At 44.3% G+C, this 20,243-nt stretch overlaps 1 protein-coding gene across 2 annotated transcripts in view; it reads right to left on the bottom strand.

Annotated features, from left to right (window-relative positions):
- The window catches only part of LDAH (lipid droplet associated hydrolase), an 84,386-nt gene that overhangs the window by 42,245 nt on the left and 21,898 nt on the right, over positions 1-20,243 (bottom strand). For both annotated transcript variants that reach the window (XM_079970074.1, XM_079970073.1), the window contains one exon: positions 10,812-10,981. In XM_079970074.1, coding sequence (XP_079826200.1) covers positions 10,812-10,981 — 170 coding nt within the window. The remainder of the gene's footprint in view (positions 1-10,811; positions 10,982-20,243) is intronic.

Raw genomic sequence — 20,243 nt, 5'->3', positions numbered from 1 at the left:
TAGACGAAAGAGTTTTCCGTTTTTTGAGGTGCTTCGCAAGACGAATTTCCCTATGGGCTTGCTTCGCAAGACGAAATGTCTTGCGAGTTCTTGCGAGTTTGTTTCCTTTTTCTTAAAGCCACTAAGCCGTTAATAGCCGTTAAGCCGCTAATAGCCGTGCTTCGCAAGAAGAAAAAACCGCAAGACGAAGAGACTCACGGAACGGATTAATTTCGTCTTGCGAGGCACCACTGTAAGGGACCAGCAGCCAAAATAAGGGACCTGCAGCCTCACCTGTTCCAGGCACTCCAGTCTTCCTGTCCTCCTGCAGACTGGTCAAACTCATGCTGGTAGCTTCAAGAACACTGTCCAACCAACTTTGTAACCAGAGGTTCAACTGAATAGAATCTGAATCACATGCACCACAAGGCCTATGCAGCCTCAACTTAAGATGGCTCCCTGGCCTGGCTTTGCACTGCAAAGTTTGCAGCAGCACGTGCAACAAAATGGCGTCCAGGATTCAAAAAACCCCTCAGCTTGCATTAACTAGCCACACACAAGGCATGCAAGCTCCACCCCCCCAGTCGTTCTTAGACTTCTTATTGGGTGAGCAACACAGCCAAGCAACACAGTTGGAGCCTCCCTCCTCCCTGGCCGGCAGGGAGGGAGGGAGAAGAGCTGCTTCATTTGAAATTTAAGGGACATCATTTAAGGGACATTTAAGGGACATCCATCAATAAGGGACTGTCCCTTCAAATAAGGGACACTTGACAGCTATGTGTATGAGACAGTTGCATATTTCTGCATTGCAGTGGCTTGGAGTAGATAATCCTTCAACTGCCTTCCAGCTCGAAAATTCTATAATTCTATGATTTGGAGGGTCAAAGGCTCCCTGCTCCTGGTCTACGGGGGGCAGCTCTCCAGCATTTTGGATAGGACTCTTTCACTGCCCGGCTCAGAGATTGCCAGGGATTGAATCTACGGCCTTTCGCTTGCAAATTGTGCATCCTACAATTAATTCATAAACCCCCAAAATGGCATTTTACTATGAGGTGAATAATGGGGGCAAGGTCTGTTGTTTTCAAAATGTGTTCCTGGGAACACTCCTTGGGAGTCCTGGAAGACTTATCAGACGTTTGGAGCAGCGATACTTTGTTTAGCCTGGGAAAGAGAAAACTGATGCATATATCCAAAAAGCTGCTTTCTGGGTGCTCTCTTGCTGACCTCAGAGCCATACCTAGGTGATCTTGTGCCCCTGGCAGAACCACCCAGATTGCGTCCCCTAGCCATGGACAAATTAGCTCTTCTTTCCACCTCTCCTCCAACCCCGCCCCCATTCAATTCACCCTCTATTTAAAACCATTTTTTATAAGGCAATAATCAATATGGGACGCAGGTGGCGCTGTGGGTTAAAGCCTCAGCGCCTAGGGCTTGCCGATCGAAAGGTCGGCGGTTCGAATCCCTGCGGCGGGGTGCGCTCCCGCTGCTCGGTCCCAGCGCCTGCCAACCTAGCAGTTCGAAAGCACCTCCGGGTGCAAGTAGATAAATAGGGACCGCTTACCAGCGGGAAGGTAAACGGCGTTTCCGTGTGCGGCTCTGGCTCGCCAGAGCAGCGATGTCACGCTGGCCACGTGACCCGGAAGTGTCTCCGGACAGCGCTGGCCCCTGGCCTCTTAAGTGAGATGGGCGCACAACCCCAGAGTCTGTCAAGACTGGCCCGTACGGGCAGGGGTACCTTTACCTTTACCTTAATCAATATTTATATTTATGGACATATTTTAAAGCCGATTTTTGCACCCCCCCAATAGCCTGCGCCCCTGATGGGGGCCCAGCTCACCACCCCCGAGCTACACCCCTGGCTGACCTACATAGAAAAACTAAAAACTGATTATTTCAAATAGCAATTTAGGTGGGACACATTTTTGGAGTTGGCGAGTGAGGCAAAGAGGCTTGCAAATAAAGCCTCTTTCATTATGTTTAAGAGGAATATGCAATTGTGCCCAAGAGGAACAGAAGCGTGGGCTCTCAAAAGGAAGATTCAGGGAAGGAGTTTCCTCCACTGTGCCACATTATTGTCTCACCTTTCCTTTCCCTCCAAAGACTTCCATGAAATTCAGCAATGTGAGTTATCAGTGGTCACTTTGAAATACCCTCACATGGTCCAAAGGGTGGTGGTGGGGATGTAAGAAAAAATGGTGAGAAACACACCACTGTTAGCCTGCTGCCCAGCTGATGGCAAGAAGCTGAGGAACTGAGCATGGAAAGCTGGGAGCTTGGTGCCGATAACTCCCAGGTTGCAGGTTCAATCCCCATAAGGGACAACTGCATATTCCTGCATTGCGGGGGGTTGGACTAGATGATCCTCAGGGACCTCTCCAACTCTATGAGTCTATGATTTGCAACTAAGGCTCTCAATCACAATCTGTTGGTTTGCCCACCAATTTCTAGCAAGTGTAGGTAAAAGGTAAAAGAGCCCCTAGACAGTTAAGTCTGGTGCAATGGGACACCATGACGGAAGCCATAGCGCACGGAAACACCGTTTACCTTCCCACCACAGTGGTACCTATTTATCTACTTGTACTGATGTGCTTTCGAAGTGCTAGCTTGGCAGGATCTGGGACAGAGCAACAGGAGCTCACCCCGTCGAGGGGATTCAAACCACCAACCTTCTGATTGGCAAGCCCAAGAGGCTCAGTGGTTTAGACCACAGCGTCACCCACGTCCCAGCAAGTGCAAGGCTTTGTGATGGATAAGAATGGGAAACAGGGCTTTCAAAGCCCCCTCTGCTCCGGGGTCATTTCCCTAGCTTCAAGCGTTATGCTTGGAGTCTTTTCCTGCATCTAGAAGACCTTTTTGCTCCTTAACGCCGCTTGTTCAATGAGGCTGCCATTCAAAGATTCCTCTGGAGAAATCAGTGGACCCTTGTCCTTCCAGGACTTTGCTTCTCTGAGGTTTTGCTGAGCTGAGCAGTTGCAGTTTTTCCTCCAGCTTTAGCTGGCAAGGATCTTGTATTAATCACACTTACTCAACAACCGATTTGGACAGTTCATTATTATCTGGCACGGAGTGATCCTCACATCTGCATCCTGATTAATAATGCAAGATCTGAATTGCTGACATGCTGATCTCAGCTGCTGTCAGATGCATGTGCTCTGGGGTTCATTTCAGGAGACCTACAAGTCAGCCATGCGAATGTTTCCGCCCGTAAGTTCTCAGGTGTTTGCAAAGCACACGAAAATGCAATGAATGTGTAAGTGTGCCTTAAACAGACTGATGACCTAGAAAAGGCGCAATTATATATCCTTCATCATTGAAACCTGAGCCTTACATTTAACATACCCTTATGTTAAGCCTGTACTAACATGAAGGAAACAGCAGAAAGCCACAAAAGCAAATAAATTAATGCATATAGAATTACAGATGGTTGCTAGATTATTGATTATTGCTATGTGGAGACAGAAAACAGGAGAGGGAGCCTAACAGCAGCCGCTCAGAGTGGCTGGGAAAACCCAGCCAGATGGGCGGGGTATAAATAATAAAATCATCATCAGCAATCCCAGACTACATAGTCAAACGTCAAGTATAATGAGAGTTGCATGGGATCTCTGGGATGTTAAGGGAGGGGTAGTACCTCTGATCATGCTCCTTTGGAGTAGTATGTCCTCCTTTGGTACCCACTGCACCACACTGAGCTCTCACCTGCGGCTCCTCAAAGTTGTAAGCATGTGGCAGCGGCCACACCCTGGGGACAGCTTTGACTGGCTGGCTAAATCAGGTGATGGTAGCCGATGGGTCTCAAACCCTCAGTGAGTTAGGGACCTCCCCTGCATGCAAAGACAGGCTCGGGTGGATTGTAAGGATGAGACCAATGGTGGGTCCAACAGCCAAGAATGCGGTTTCTGCATGTGCTATAGGGGGAAGTAAGGGGCAGATGGGGCTCGTCAACCTGGGAAGGTAGCCCATCTAGGAGAAGGAAAACTGTGATCCTAAACCTTCCCTGCCTTACGGGATATCTCTGGGAGAGGAAAAGGCTAAGGCGTGAACCCTGAACAAATCTGAAGTGAAGTCCCTGAGGCGGTCGGATGGTGCCTTGTTTGCCTCCTTAAGGCAATTCCTGCAGCCAAGCCGGTGTCAAACACATTGCTCTGCTTTCCTTTGGACCACAACAGCAAGGCTGAGAGAGGGGTCCTGTCATCTGGACAGCCCAGGACCTCCATACACACTGCCCAGGCTTGCACCCCTGGAAGTGAACTCCATTGTCTCTCGAGACAGATGGCTGCCTAAAATGTGGAGGCAGAAAACAATATAAGCCAGTGGGAGCCCAACAATCCATAAGGTCCACAAGTCCCATCAAGCATAGACAACCATCAGAGATAAGGGGAGTTGAAGCCCAATATGCTTAGTGTCAGACTAGGATGTGGGGGGGTTGATATCCCCACTAAGCCCACTGGGCCACAGTGGCGTAGCGTGGGGGGTGCAGGGGGGGCCGGCCACACCGGGCGCAACATCTGGGGTTAGGGCAAATCCACGGGTTAGGGGGCGCAAATCCACGGGTTAGGGGGCGCAAATTACTTGCCTTGCCCCGGGTGCTGACAACCCACGCTACGCCACTGCTGGGCCATGAAACTACTGGGTGTCCTTGGGCTAGTCAGTACCTCTCAGCACAGGGAAGGGGAGAACCATGTCCCCTTGAGGTTTTTGGAGAAAAAGGTGGGATATAAATGCAATAAACAAACAAATAAGCAATTGGAGGATACCCCATCGACTATCCTGATATAAATCGAATATCCAGATAAATGAATTCCCTCTTGCCTAAGTAATATTATAACCAATGTTGTAATAATCTCATTCATGTCACTAAAACAAAACACAAAGTGGTTGTTAAACAGATTGCTTAATGAATTCTGCTTACTACTATTTATTTTACCAGTCATTTGGATTCTAATTCTTCATTTCCCCTTCAGTGTAATGTTGCACTTGGACTACTGCAGCGGAATAACAGACTTTTACTTTTATGTTCTATTTTGGTATGTTTTGCTATTTTAATGTCATGTAACTTCCTAGAAGTGTTTTAAGTGGGTTTTTTTTAAAAAACTCACTCTGTAGATTTTTTTTTAAAAAAAGCACCCAGATGAATCACGAGTAATATTTTATTGAAAAAAACTAGAGAGGGCCAATTCCCTTCACTGAGGTGCTCCAATAGATCTTAGCTATTTCTAAAGTCTTTGCCCCTTTTTATTAGGCTTTACAATTACTGTAAATTTTAAAACACAGATATTTCCAAAAGCTGTAGTGATATTCTTTTTTGCCATGCATTTTTTTTTTGCCTGAGCGAGCTGAAAAACAAAGAAGTGATAAAGGGTATTTGCTAGATTCCAGTGAAATCAATGAGACAGAGGCTCGCTCCCAACTCATTTGGTGAACCACAATCTAATTGTTTTTGATTTACAGGATGTAAAATAAGGAAAGCCTCTGATAAAATTCCTGTTTTAAGAGTTCTGCTTTAATTGGACCCTGTAGAATATCAAGACCAAACCTGATAGCCTTTAAAGATATGAGAACAGAATAAATATAGTCTGTGAGAGTAGCTTGCAGAAGAATAAAGTAATAAACCCAGTCAATAACATCTGTCTCACAATGCTAAAAGTCATCTTCAGTTATCTATAAATAAATGCTAGCTCACAGGTGGTCAATCTGCTCCAACATCTGTGACTCTTCTGGTTGATTGAACTCCACTGCCCTGGGCTGTAAAGTTAAAAAGAACCTCAAAAGCTAGAAAATGTTTTCTATCAGTTTCAAGTGGGATTTACCCACTTCAAACCTCCTTTCAGCATTCCTTTGTGTCTCAAGAACTAGCATATGTCCAAACCAAGAGTTGAATTTGTTATTGCAAATGGTGATAAAAACCTCACATAATCTTCTGCTTATTTGTCTATGGATCAGGTCCACCCATTCAGCCCGTCAGCTTCCACTTGTGCAACAGGATTCCCCCTTCCCTCTCTCCCTGCACCCCCCCCCCAAATTTGGCTGGGAGCATCCAGGAAAAACCCCAGAACAGCACATCCATGTGGGGTGGAATCATTTCATCTGGCAAGCTGAAATGCTTCAGCTGATGGAAAGTATAGAAAAACACAAGGTTCAATTCCATCCAGTGACATAGCATGGGTTGCCAGCAGTCGGGGCAAGGCAAATATCCTCAGCACCAGCCGCTGATAGGCTGGAATGAAGGGGCAATAGCTTGGCGGCCTACCTGAGTGGCAGCCACAGCAGCCCATGAGTGGAGAGCACAGTGGAGAGCGGGACGGGGGATTGGCCGGGGGTGGGTATCTTTCTAAAGCCCATGCAGAGGGCACCCTGGCCACTGGTCACCACCGAAATCTGCTCTTCAATTTGCTCACACAAACATCGGGAGATTTTCTATGTGAGGGGGACAGTGTGCTACTTTTTATTGAATTATCACTACCTTCTTTCTTTTCCTTTTGAAATTTTGAGCCAAAGCAACTACCACTGTGGCCCTGCCCACACTATCTCATTGAAATCTCGAGGGTAGGATACATGATAGTTACAGAATTCTTTTGTGCCTGAAGAAATTCTTCACTGAAGAATTTTATTTCCTTGCCAAATAGTTTAGTGACTTTTCTGCCATGGCTCTAAAATAATTCCCACTGTCATAACTAGGCTTTCAGACTAAGTCAAATATACATTACTTAAGCCAAGCAAATTAAACAGAGGCTGCAAAATTTCACATAACTCGGCAGGAAATTTGATTGACTGAAATGGGATGTACTGTTGCAGGATAACAGGAAAAGGTGAATAAAATTAATTCATGCAACATACAAATATAATTTAAAACCAGCAAGCATGCACAACAGAATAAAAGACAAAATAAAAAACCCAATAAAGCTAAAACAGAATGAAATAATTCCAGACATCATGTATAATTAAAATGCACTCCTTTGTGGAATTGAAATATACCTCTACTAATAGAGAAGGGTCTCTCCAGAAGATCTGAAGACATGAGGAGGCTGGTTGAAGTTTATACCCTCCAAGGCTAGATACCATAGATTTTCACAGCAAAATATGTATAGGGCATTTCACCTACTGAGGTCAAATGCTGAGGAGCTTTGTGTTTTACTGTTGACTTAGTCAAATATTCCAAATTTTCAAAAGTACATTGCTGATGCTAGATAGTTTTCTTGGGAAAGTTTCTAAATGTCCTCATTCAAAGCGAAGTCCTAGTGTCGCCCTAGATGGACCAAACCTGGATTAGACACACTATCTTTAACACTGTGATTCATGGGCAAATATAAGCCATGGGAAACTCAAGATGGATTTCCCCTCAATCTGCTAAATTAATTACAGAGGTGAAGCAAAAAACCAACAACCTGCTTCAGTGAATTGGCGCCACTCGGGAACTGCCAGTGTATTTCTCAATAGATCTTCAAGCAGGCTTGAAGTCCAACAACCTGACAAGAAGCCCTGGCCCATGTTCCACAATGATTGCATAGGAACCATGGTTAACTTGCTTTCTACATTAAGAAGACAACAATGGAGAGGAATAAGGCACACGTAAAAGCAAACTTCGGCCTGTTGGAATCGACATGAGCTTTTATTATTCAATAAAATAATAATTTTTGCTCTTCAAATTATGGCAACCCTGTGTAAACCTCGTTGCATGGAAGCTTCATTTGCGCATCCCCATTCTGAAGTATATAGACTGTGCAACTCTAGTGTACAAATGCCCCCCATGTAGATATGGTAAGTAAGATGGGCAGATGTCAGGGGTGTTGAAAGGCGGCAGGGACAGCTGGCGTTATCACAGTGCCCAAATAATTCAGATAGAACACTTGCATGTCACTCAGAATAAGGACAGGATTCGTCTCTGTTACCCCAACTATGCAAAAGATTGTTTTCTTCCATATCACCCACCAAAAGGCAGTTTCGGCTTTCAGCAATGTTCTATAATTCCCCCAAATCATGCTTTTTCATAGCGCATTACTTCTGGGTTTCACCGCTTGTGCATGCGCAGATGCTCAAAACGACACCAAGCGCATGCGCAGAAGCGCCGAATGTGACACGGGCATGCACATACGTGCGGACACAGGTTACGTTTGCTTCTAGATGCGAATGGGGCTCCGGAACGGATCCCATTCACATCTAGAAGGTACCACTGTAGTGCAATGATTAGAGAAACCTAGAGAGTGACTAAAATAATGTTACATTCTAGTTCAGAAAATTAAAATGCAGCAGCTTAAAAAAACAAAACAAAAACAAACAAACCCACAGTGCATTTAAGACTAAACCAAAACTGGAATACTATAATAAAGGAATATAGTGAAAGCACTCACAAGCACACAAACAAATGATCCAGCTACTAAACTACACATATGAGCTTGAGCTCTACTGGGAATAAAATATTCCAGTAACAGTAAGAAAAGAGACAGAAACACAAGTTTCTTATTATCACACTTCATATGTCATAAAACATAACAGCTAACTTATTTCTGGCAAAGGGACAGGACTTGCGTAACAATTTGGCTTACACAAATATTTTCTATTGTTGAGCACATCTTAAATGCGGCGTGTCGTAAGTTAACTTCAAGCAAACTGGGCTCTCTCAAAGTGTCCTAAACATACCTTATAGTTTCAACACACTAGCAAATCATTACTCTGCCAGCAGCATCCATGGAGCCAGGTAAAAGAGAGAGAAAAGACAACTCAACCATTCAAATATAATTGAAACCAGGTAGTACTATGTGAGCAAAATATCCTGGCCAAAGAAGCATTCTTATTTTCTAGATTACTCCACTGCTTAATATTGAATGTAATTATTAACTTCCCCACCCCCTGAGGGTTACAAAAACAACTCTTTTGTGGAAACCTAAGCTTTCTAGTTGGACTGACCAACATGTATTATGTATAAAATATATGATATGGTCATGATACACTGTTTTGTAGATCTGGTCAGAGCTTGGATGGGTAAGCACTAGTAATGACATGTTCACTGCCCAGGGTTCCATGTAAGCTGCTTTGAGGGTTGCCTGTTTGTCTGTTTTACATTCAAATGGTGTTTACAGGTTATACTACTACTAATTATTATTTGTACCCCGCCCATAGGACTGGGTTGCACCAGCCACGCTGGGCGGCTCCCAAAGGAATATTAAAAACACGACAAAACATCAAACATTAAAAACTTCCCTAAACAGGGCTGCCTTCAAATGTTTTCTAAAAGTCAGATAGTTGTTTATTTCCTTGACATCTGACATCCACGGGGCGGGCGCCACTACCGAGAAGGCCCTCTGCCTGGTTCCTTGTAACCTCACTTCTCACAGTGAGGAAACCGCCAGAAGGCCGTCGGAGCTGCAATTCAGTGTCTGGGATGAAGGATGGGGGTGGAGACGCTCCTTCCAGTATACTGGGCTGAGGCCATTTAGGGCTTTAAACGTCAGCACCTACACTGTGAACTGTGCTTGGAAACATACCGGGAGCCAATGAAGATACTTCAGGACTGATGTTATATGGTCCTAGCGGCCGCTTGCAGTCACCAGTCTAGATGCTGCATTCTTGATTAGTTGTAGTTTCCGGGTTACCTTAAAAGGTAGTCCCACGAAGAGTGCATTGCAGTAGTTCAAGTGGGAGATAACTAGGGCATGTACCATTCTGGTGAGACATTGCTCAGGCAGCTAAAGTATCAGCTGGCATACCAAATGGAGCTGGTAGACAGCTGCCCTGGACCCAGAATTAACCTGCACTTCCATGGGCAGTTGTGTGCCCAAAATAACCCCAAGGTGTCACCTCATTCAGGGCCAGGGACCCCCCCCCCACACCTGTCCCCAAGAAACAGCACTTTCATCTTGTTGGGATTCAACCTTAATCCGTTATGAAATAAGGAAAATAAGTTCTGAAATAAGTAAAATAAATAAATAATAAGGGTTTTTTTTTTAATGCAACACAAATAAATAAAAAACAGGTCGGTCCTGTTTGCAAGCTCAGTTACCACAAAAGGGTTAATCCTAACCTTTGAGTGCAACCAGAAACCGTTCTTAACCTGAGGTACCACTTTAGCTAATGGGCCTTCTGGTGCTGCCGCGCCACCGCCGCGCGATTTCTGTTCACATCCTGAGGTAAAGTTCTTAACCTGAGATAATACTTCCGGGTTAGCAGAGTCTGTAACCCAAAGTGTTTGTAACCCAAGGTGTTTGTAACCCAAGGTACCACTGTATATAAATGGAATAAATAACAATAGTGAAAATAATCATTTACAGATTGTAATGTCAACTTTTTCGCATTTATACCCTACGTAATCATTAGATCGGGATGTGGGTGGCGCTGTGGGTTAAACCACAGAGCCTAGGACTTGCCAATCAGAAGGTCGGCGGTTCTAATCCCCCTGATGGGGTGAGCTCCCCTTGCTCAGTCCCTGCTCCTGCCAACCTAGCAGTTTGAAAGCACGTCAAAGTGCAAGTAGATAAATAGGTACCGCTCTGGCGGGAAGGTAAACGGCGTTTCCGTGCGCTGCTCTGGTTCGCCAGAAGCGGCTTAGTCATGCTGGCCACATAACCTGGAAGCTGTACGCCGGCTCCCTTGGCCAATAAAGCGAGATGAGCGCCGCAGCCCCAGGGGTCCCTTTACCTTTACCTTTAATCATTAGATCATCAGGCTTCTGCACTAAATATCAGCAAAAGCATTACCAAACCATCAAATAAACCAAAAGGTTTCTCAGCCCATCTTGAGCAAACGAAAACAGTTGCTAGAAAATTACACAGTGTGTGGAGAAGGGTCAAGGGGAGGGGATGGCAAGAGGTCAACATGTTCAGGCATCTCTGACATACCTCCACATCTTGTGCGCGCTTCATCATTTCAATGATCATGTGGGCACCGATGGAATGGCCAATGAGCACAAGCTTCACATCTTTTGGTACATTCTTTCGAATAAAGCTCAACTTGTGTTCTATTTGTCCACGAAGTCCAAAGCCATCATCTAGTTTATTAACATCCGTCTCTGCAAAGAACCCCAAAACATATTTCATTTCCTTTGCTTTGAAGAGATTTAATCTCATTCATTCTAGCTTCTTACGACCATTCTTTGAAAAGACCGCCAAAACATTTCACAACTTATTTTAAGATGACATTAGCGATGATGAGTGATTGATTAAGGAAGGAAAGGACCAAGTTCTTTTGAGAAAGGCCAACTTTATGCCATGGGATTCCATGTACAACAAGGGTGCCCTCCATCAACTGCCATCAGCGTCAGCTAGTGCGGTCAATGGTCAGGGATAAGGGTCGCCATAGTCCAAAACTTGTGGAAGGCACCATGTTGGCTACCTCTGACATACAACATTACCTAAACCGTATTTTTTGCTCTATAAGACTCACTTTTTCCCTCCTAAAAAGTAAGAGGAAATGTTCGCGCTTCTTATGGAGTGAATGCAGGCTGCGCAGCTATCCCAGAAGCCAGAACAGCAAGAGGGATCGCTGCTTTCACTGCGCAGCGATCCCTCTTGCTGTTCTGGCTTCTGAGATTCAGAATTTTGTTTTCCTCCTCCAAAAACTAGGTGCGTCTTGTGGTCTGGTGCGTCTTATAGAGCGAAAAATATGGTACCTATAATTTTGGCAGCTCCATGCTGTGACTTCTCCCGTACAAGGAATTACATTCCATGGAAGGGCATATATAGGGCTTTAAAAGCTGACTCACGAACTCTCTCCTTGTTCCCAAGGAAAACTCTCACCCCACTTTAGCAATGTTCACAAAGGAAATACCCAGTGTGTCATAATGGATGGAATTCCAGACTAATACACGTCCTATACACATTTACCTGGAAGCAAACCCCCTTGAATTCCAATGGACTTACTTCTGAGCAAGAGTGGCCGGGGAAACCCAGCCAGATGGGTGGGGTAGAAATAAATAATAATAATAATAATAATAATAATAATTCTACTATTAAAACCCAGGTTCAGATCTCCACTATGCCGTAAACCTCACAGAGTGTAATAAGGGCTAGCCACCAATTCTTATGGGGGGATTGGTGGTTGTGGGGTGGGGTGGGGGGCATGGAGGAAACTGTTGAATGGTCTCTTTAAATTTGAAGGTTCATTATTGTTCCACAAGATGTGTATTTCTTTAAAGGGCAGAGCAAATAACGTGACCTAGTTTTACAGCTGTGAAGCAGAATAGCAGGTGCTGTTAAATTGTGGTAATTAGGCTGTTGGGTATGTTATATAAAAGGGTGGCACTGTGGATTAAACCACAGAGCCTAGGACTTGCCGATCAGAAGGTTGGCGGTTCGAATCCCCATGATGGGGTGAGCTCCCGTTGCTCGGTCCCTGCTCCTGCCAACCTAGCAGTTCGAAAGCACGTCAAAGTGCAAGTATATAAATAGGTACCGCTCTGGCGGGAAGGTAAACGGCGTTTCCATGAGCTGCTCTGGTTCGCCAGAAGTGGCTTAGTCATGCTGGCCACATGACCCGGAAGCTGTGCGCCGGCTCCCATGGCCAATAAAGCGAGATGAGCGCCGCAACCCCAGAGTCGGTCACGACTGGACCTAATGGTCAGGCGTCCCTTTACCTTTACAGTATATAAAGAGCAGCATGTAGCTCTCTCAGTACCCTGGGGAATGGGTTATGCTTACTGATATATTGTAATTTAGTGTAAAAGGAGTTTTTGATTTTGTTATTAAAACCTAGCAAAAGTTATTTTGTGTTTCTTGAATGTGTGGTCTCCCCAGCATGCTTTCTGCAGCGCAACAAATCTGCAAAATAGCAGAAACTACATAACCTGCCCTGAGATGACTTGCTGCAACCAACTGTACAGGTCTGCCTGTGATAAAATGTTTGGAACTTTAATACCATATTCAGCACATGAAGAAATATAATGGCAATGAGAGGAAGTCAATGATAATGATCATCCATCAGCACAAGCATTTCTGCTTGGCCCATGGAATGATCTCCTTTCTCTTTCCCCCCATGGGCTGTTCAGGGGATTCTCCTGGTCATCCATAGTTGATGGGGGGCACAAGAGGAGATGGGAGAAGCCCTGTTGTGCTAGCACAACTATCTAACAGAATCGGGGCCCATGTTTGCTGTCACGAAGTCCCATCTCCTGCATCAAAGAAGCCACCCTCAACTATACCTCTGGATTTTTTAAAACAACAACAACAGTGGTATACAAAATATAACTGTTGGGTATAAAATATGTGCTTCAATCTTGTCTTCTAATGACTGATTTTCAGCTTCTTGTTTAAATCTTCAGCAAAGGAAGTGAGGTTCCTACAGAAAGAGCTCTGAGCAGGCCAATTAACGCAGTTATTAAAGCTGTTCATTGTCACACCGCGGCGGTATTTATGTCTTGTTAAAGGAATACTGGCAAAGTGGATAAGGGCATGGAGAAAAAGAAGCATAAGAATGCACACACCCGCCGCAAAATGAGAAGCAACATTTTCATCTACAAGGCTTTAAACAGGTAATGGAAAATGATAAGGTTAGTTCTGGGCCTAAGGCTGAAACATTGTTTTCAAATTAATGTCTATTTTTTAGTCCAAGTTGCTTCATTTTTTTAAAAAATGTATTCCATAGCCTTGTCATGCACACGAATTCGCTGACCACCTAATTCCCAAACTTGGGCTTCCAGCTGTTTTTGGACTACGACTCCCATCATCCCTAGCTAGTAGGATCAGTGGTCAGGGGTGATGGGAACTGTAGTCCCAAAACAGCTGGAGACCCAAGTTTGGGAATCCCTGGTCATTTATCCCATTCAAAGTATACGTGCAGTATGGAACATGATATATAAGATCTATTGAGTCACGGAAGATAACAATTTCCGTACATGCTTTAATGATGGCAAGTCTCATCCATCTTCTTTTGCTTGATCAACCCAGCAATATCATTTAGCTGAATGATACATGGTTCAGCCATACAATCAGATATTTAGGTAAAAAAGGAGTTTTAAGCTGCAGCCCTGTGCAATAATTTTTGCTAGCTATTTCCCCCAAATTGCAGTTGTGTATACCGCTTTTATGGAGATTCGCCTTTTACACATTCTGCATCACAGAATTCGGAGAAGCGTGAAGTTCAAAGGAGAGCTGCCTTTTGGTTTGTGTCTTGGTTCAGGAACTGCACCTTTGATGAGTTCATATTTAGATGCAAACTGTCCCTAGTCGGGAGGGAAGCAGATTCTGGACTAGGCATTCCATCTGTTTTGGAATGGGCAGCACTCCACTTGAAGAATCAGGCTGTATTTAACTAACCATTGTTTCAATTATTGAATGTTGATTAATTTCTATCTATCATCATGGGGCAGTTGGTTGGGGATGAGGACAGAATTTTCAATCAACTTTTAAAAATCCCTACAGATATCTGCGGGCAAGGTATGAAAGCACTGTGTTTTAGATTAACCCTGAGACCTTATAAAAGCCACCCCACCCTTGGGAAATGTTCCTGTGACTTCCAATATAAACACCCACTTCATTAGTGTTTATTGGGGTAATTACTTTTAGTAAAAGTATCCTCTACAAATAAACGAACATGTGCTCAAGATTCTCAAACAGGGTGCTAAGAGAATTGTTTACTGCTGAAGGCAGACCTTAAGTTTACCAACCTCTGTTATCGACAATAAACTTCAGTTTGCGATATTGGTGACAACTGTTCAGCGCCAATAGCTAACTTATACAGGGAGATTCGAAATTGATAGTACTCCTTTGGATTTATATAGACAGCTTTCTTTGTGTGCTCAAAGGATTTGGATTAACTCAGCATTCCATACAATGATAGATAGTAAAAAGGTAAAGGTAAAGGTACCCCTGCCCGTACGGGCCAGTCTTGACAGACTCTGGGGTTGTGCGCCCATCTCACTTAAGAGGCCAGGGGCCAGCGCTGTCCGGAGACACTTCCGGGTCACGTGGCCAGCGTGACATCGCTGCTCTGGCAAGCCAGAGCCGCACACGGAAACGCCGTTTACCTTCCCGCTGGTAAGCGGTCCCTATTTATCTACTTGCACCCGGAGGTGCTTTCGAACTGCTAGGTTGGCAGGCGCTGGGACCGAGCAGCGGGAGCGCACCCCGCCGCAGGGATTCGAACCGCCGACCTTTCGATCGGCAAGCCCTAGGCGCTGAGGCTTTAACCCACAGCGCCACCTGCGTCCCTATGATAGATAGTAGCTCATATTATTATATATTATCACTGTATTATAATTATTTGCCGAAGAATTGATGCTTTTGAATTATGGTGCTGGAGGAGACTCTTGAGACTGCAGGAAGATCAAACCTATCCATTCTTAAGGAAATCAGCCCTGAGTGCTCACTGGAAGTACAGACCCTGAAGCTGAGGCTCCAATACTTTAGCCACCTCATGAGAAGAGAAGACTCCCTGGAAAAGACCCTGATGTTGGGAAAGATGGAGGGCACAAGGAGAAGGGGACGACAGAGGACAAGATGGTTGGACGGTGTTCTTGAAGCTACCAACATGAGTTTGACCCAACTGCGGGAGGCAGTGGAAGACAGGAGTGCCTGGCGTGCTCTGGTCCATGGGGTCACGAAGAGTCAGACATGACTAAACGACTAAACAACAACACTATAATTATTTCATTTATTAATAGCTCTGCATGAGGCATGCAGAAACAAATTACATTGTGACTATCTAGGTTACCCAATTAGCTCATGGCTGAAATTTGAACAGAGGAGGTCTGGATCTCAGTACATGCGCTACTTACCAGCTCTGACAAATCAAACGATAAGGCATGTGCAAGTACTTAGGCAAACAAACCAAGAGCTAAGGCAACATTACAATGTGGCTGTTTACAATGGTTCCCTTGCGAAAGCAGCCTCAGGATGAGATGATCAGCACAGAATGAGCAGGAGAGGAACCTGTGATTTAACCCTGTCACCAGCATTCATCTCAAGTTCTCTCCATCAAATGCTCCATCTCACCCTTGGCATGCAACTGTGGGCAGGGGAGAAAGTGTTTCAAAGGAAAATGGGACTGCTAGGGAAAGTGTCAAGCACCCTCTTCCCTCCCTTTCAACTGCAAATCGCTGCTCCTCATAAAGTGCTCTGTGATTGGTGAAACAGCCATGAGGTCCAGCTACACAGCCATATTCTCACATTGGCTGACACTCAAAGGCTCCTCGTCAGGCAAGTCAGCTCATTCCTATTTTTATTATGATTACAAGCAAGATGGTGGGGGTAGAAAGAGAAACAATTTTAAAACTGAGCTAATCATAAAGGTAAAGGCAAAGGGACCCCTGACCGTTAGGTCCAGTCGCAGACGACTCTGGGGTTGCGGCGCTCATCTTGCTTTATTGGCCGAGGGAGCCGGCATACAGCTTCCGGGTCAAGTAGCCAGCATGACTATGCCGCTTCTGGCGAACCAGAGCAGCGCACGGAAACGCCGTTTACCTTCCCGCCGGAGCAGTACCTATTTATCTACTTGCACTTTGACGTGCTTTCAAACTGCTAGGTTGGCAGGAGCAAGGACTGAGCAACGGGAGCTCACCCCGTCGCGGGGATTTGAACTGACAATCTTCTGATCGGCAAGCCCTAGACGCTGTGGTTTAGACCACAGCACCCATGCTACATAAGCAGTAACAAATGCTGAGAGGTTAAAAAGAAACAGCTCAGCTCAAGTGAGTGCAGGTTCAACCACAAACGGCTTCCAAAGAAGATTAGACACCTCTCTTGTAATGTTGACCAAACTATTCTTACTTATGTCCTTTCTGTCGGCCTTCTGCCCTCAAAAATCTCATACATCTTTTTCAAAAGGCTCCAAGCCAATAATATAATAATAATATATTGTCCAGATAGGGCTTTTTTTCCAGCCGGAACTCACCAGAAGCAGGAGTGCCACCTTGGCCCTGAAACCATGGGAGCCCAGGGCTGTGGGTGCCATGCGGTGTGCATGGCCCTGGCGCCAAAATTTGTGGGTGCCTGGCCCCTTCATGGAGAATTTTGTGGGTGCCTGGGCACCCAGGGCCCCGGGACCAGCACCTATGACCAGAACTCAGTTCTGGCAGCTCTCAGGTGGGCACTATTGCCATTATAAGGGAACCTCTTTTCTATAAAAATAGCACTGTGTCCAGATCAGATTAACTCTTACTAGTTTAGCGATGTTACTCCCATAGAGGGTTGTCTTCACCATTGCAGCATGGGAAGACAAACAATATGCTAAGGAAAAACATTCCTGAGTAACCACATCAAGGCAATAAATCTGTTGCCCCAGATTTTTTATTTTTTAAAATATGTTAATTGTGCTTCCTTTGTATCATTTATCTGCACAGAAAGCAGATAAGTACAGGAATTACATACTAAGGACCTGGTCTAGCAAGTTGGGAGCGGCCACCAGAGAGTGAAATTAACAATAATTAAAAAACAAGCCACACAGCTAAGATGCAATTATATGTCATTTCTCCATCTTAGTGCCTCCACTTGAAAAGAATAATTCTCATTTGGTATCTCATTACATAGGTACCTTGCCAGAGGAGTTATTTAAACCAGCTGGATGAGAGAGAAAAAAGAAAATAAATTATCTCCTAGCTTCAGCTCCTGAATCTGACTTTGGTATTCAAGGTTCAGTAGGAATTCAGTTTATTTATTATCCTATGTAATTCCTTTAGGAACCATCCAGTGTTCTTGTTCTTTCTCTCTCTCCCAGCTCCCCCTCACCCCCTGGCTAGACTAACATAAGCATGCCCCTGTTTTAGCAAAGAATTTGTATCTTGGGTATCCAACGATATTGTTTATTATTCAGATGTGTAATATATTATTTCATGAGCAATTATCTCCAACATATATACCTATCTACACCCACACCCACAGTGTGTGTGTGTGTGTGTGGTCATTCTCACCCTGTCCCTAAGAATTCTTCTTGTTAGAATAGAGGAAATGCAATATGAAATAAGGCATAAAGTTGTATTCCAAGTTAACAGATAAATGCATAAGTGTGAGGATGGAGTTTTACCAACTATTTCAACTCCACGACACCAGCTGAAATGGTCATAAATATCATGATACCCACAAATTACTTTAAGGGGGAACTTAAAGACCATTATTATTATTATTATTATTATTATTATTATTATTATTATTATTATTATTATTCCAGCTTTTCCCCTGATAGAGACTCAAGGTGGCTTACGGATAAAAACAGAAACAGCTGAAAACCTAGAAGGAAACAATAATTTAAAAACAATAAAGCATCGATACAATTAAAACTATGCAGAGAGAGACTTTTAAAAACACACACATAATAACAATAAAAACAGCACAGCACTAGTCTTTTCATTAAAAGTTGCCCATTCCCACATGTCTGTTGGAAAAACAAGGTCTTCACCTGCCAGAAGAGGGACAACAAGGAGGGAGCCAGTCTAGTTTCTCTGGGGAGAGAATTCCATTATCTGAGAGCAGCCACTGAGGAGGCCTTGCAGCACCTCCTGCCATTGTCTGAAGCGAACATGATCAACTTTGTGCTGCCATATTGCTTTTTGATTCTTGCTTTTTACCCACTACAAAAGCAAATGGATAGCACAAACAGGTAACCAGATTATGGCCCTTAATTTTGGGAACCAAAGTTTATTAACTCAGGAATTAGCAAATTATATAGTCCAGGCTTGTCCAACTTCCAAGAGACCACGATCTACTCCCACTATAACAAAATTGACCAAAATTGTTGAGCTTTTTTAGAAAGTCAAAGTTGTAAATTTGTTGAGCTTTTTTGGCAAATCATAGTTGTTTTTGGGGAGGGGTGGAAGGGGTTCTGCGATCTCCCGCAATCTGTCACAGACCCCCCCACAATCTACCAGTAGATCGCAATCTACCTGCTGGCCGTCCATCTGAGTTGCTTTTTAAAAAAAGTGTATGGGAAAATAACTGGTGTGTCCCCCCCCTCCAAATACTAGTGTTTTATTTTGTGGTTGTACATTTTGCTCAAGTTCAAACTCAGGATCTGGGGACTATCCTGTAGTGTGGTGAGCCAGTGTGGTGTAGTGGTTAAGAGTGGTGGACTCGTAATCAGGTGAACCGGGTTCGCTTCCCCACTCCTCCACATGCAGCTGCTGGGTGACCTTGGGCCAGTCCCACTTCTCTGAATTCTCTCAGCCCCACTCACCTCACAGAGTGTTTGTTGTGGGGGAGGAAGGGAAAGGAGAATGTTAGCCACTTTGAGACTCCTTCGCGTAGTGATAAAGCGGGGTATCAAATCCAAACTCTTCTTCTTCTAGTGATAGATAAAGAGACACAAGTGTGGATGTGATGGTGGAGGGAACACCAGGAGAATTGCTTTTGGGGGAGAGACAAGATGGCTTGTGTGTATGAAATGAAATATGACAAGAGATAATCTAGAGTAAACTGTTTAAAAAGACTAATCGCCATAAGAATCTGCAATGAAGACAATCAAGCAGATCTGTCTTTGGATTTATGCAAGGATGGATTTGCAAGTAGGGCACGTTAGTCAAGAAAGAAAAAAGGCAATTCTGAATTAGGCATATTTCTAGAAACTGTAAGAATATCACTTCACATTCCTTAAGACGCAATGCAGGTCTCCGAGATGTGAAAAGAAACACATTATAGATTTGCAGTAGTGGCTGAACTTTAAAAGGCTCCTTTAATATGCATAACTGCACGCTATGCATAATCCTTTTAAAATGTCTAAATGTGTAACAGCTTTGGAGAAGGTGCAAACAAGACAAAGCTAAGAAAAGAAAATGGTTTGGAGAAGTGGTGGACCTCTTTATCTGGGTAGCCCACAACATGCAAGTAAGTTAGCCACACATTTTCTGGACCAGAAGAATACTGGTGTGGTTGATCTTCCAAAAATGGTTCTCACAGTTACGCTCAGATATACTAATGCAGAAGCATATCATAGCACCAGTGCTTCTTCTTTTTTTTTTCCTAAAAAAATGTTCAGGGGTACTCTCCTTTTGACTCAAGAAAACCACTATTCTATAGTTCAAATCAGGAGAAATACAGTAAATGGACAAAAGTACAAAGATTCACAAAATATTTAGGGGAGTCCGTACCCCTGCGTACCCCCCAAAAAGCACTGCATAGCACTCATTCTGAGACACAGTAACTTGTTGTTGTTTAGTCATTTAGCCGTGTCTGACTCTTCGTGACCCCATGGACCAGAGCACGCCAGGCACTCCTGTCTTCCACTGCTTCCCGCAGTTTGGTCAAACTCATGCTGGTAGCTTCGAGAACACTGTCCAACCATCTTGTCCTCTGTCGTCCCCTTCTCCTTGTGCCCTCCATCTTTCCCAACATCAGGGTCTTTTCCAGGGA

The sequence above is a fragment of the Podarcis cretensis genome, assembly GCF_951804945.1.
Source record: "Podarcis cretensis genome assembly, chromosome: 3".
Taxonomy (NCBI): domain Eukaryota; kingdom Metazoa; phylum Chordata; class Lepidosauria; order Squamata; family Lacertidae; genus Podarcis; species Podarcis cretensis.
This window is presented reverse-complemented; position numbering and strand designations above follow the sequence as displayed.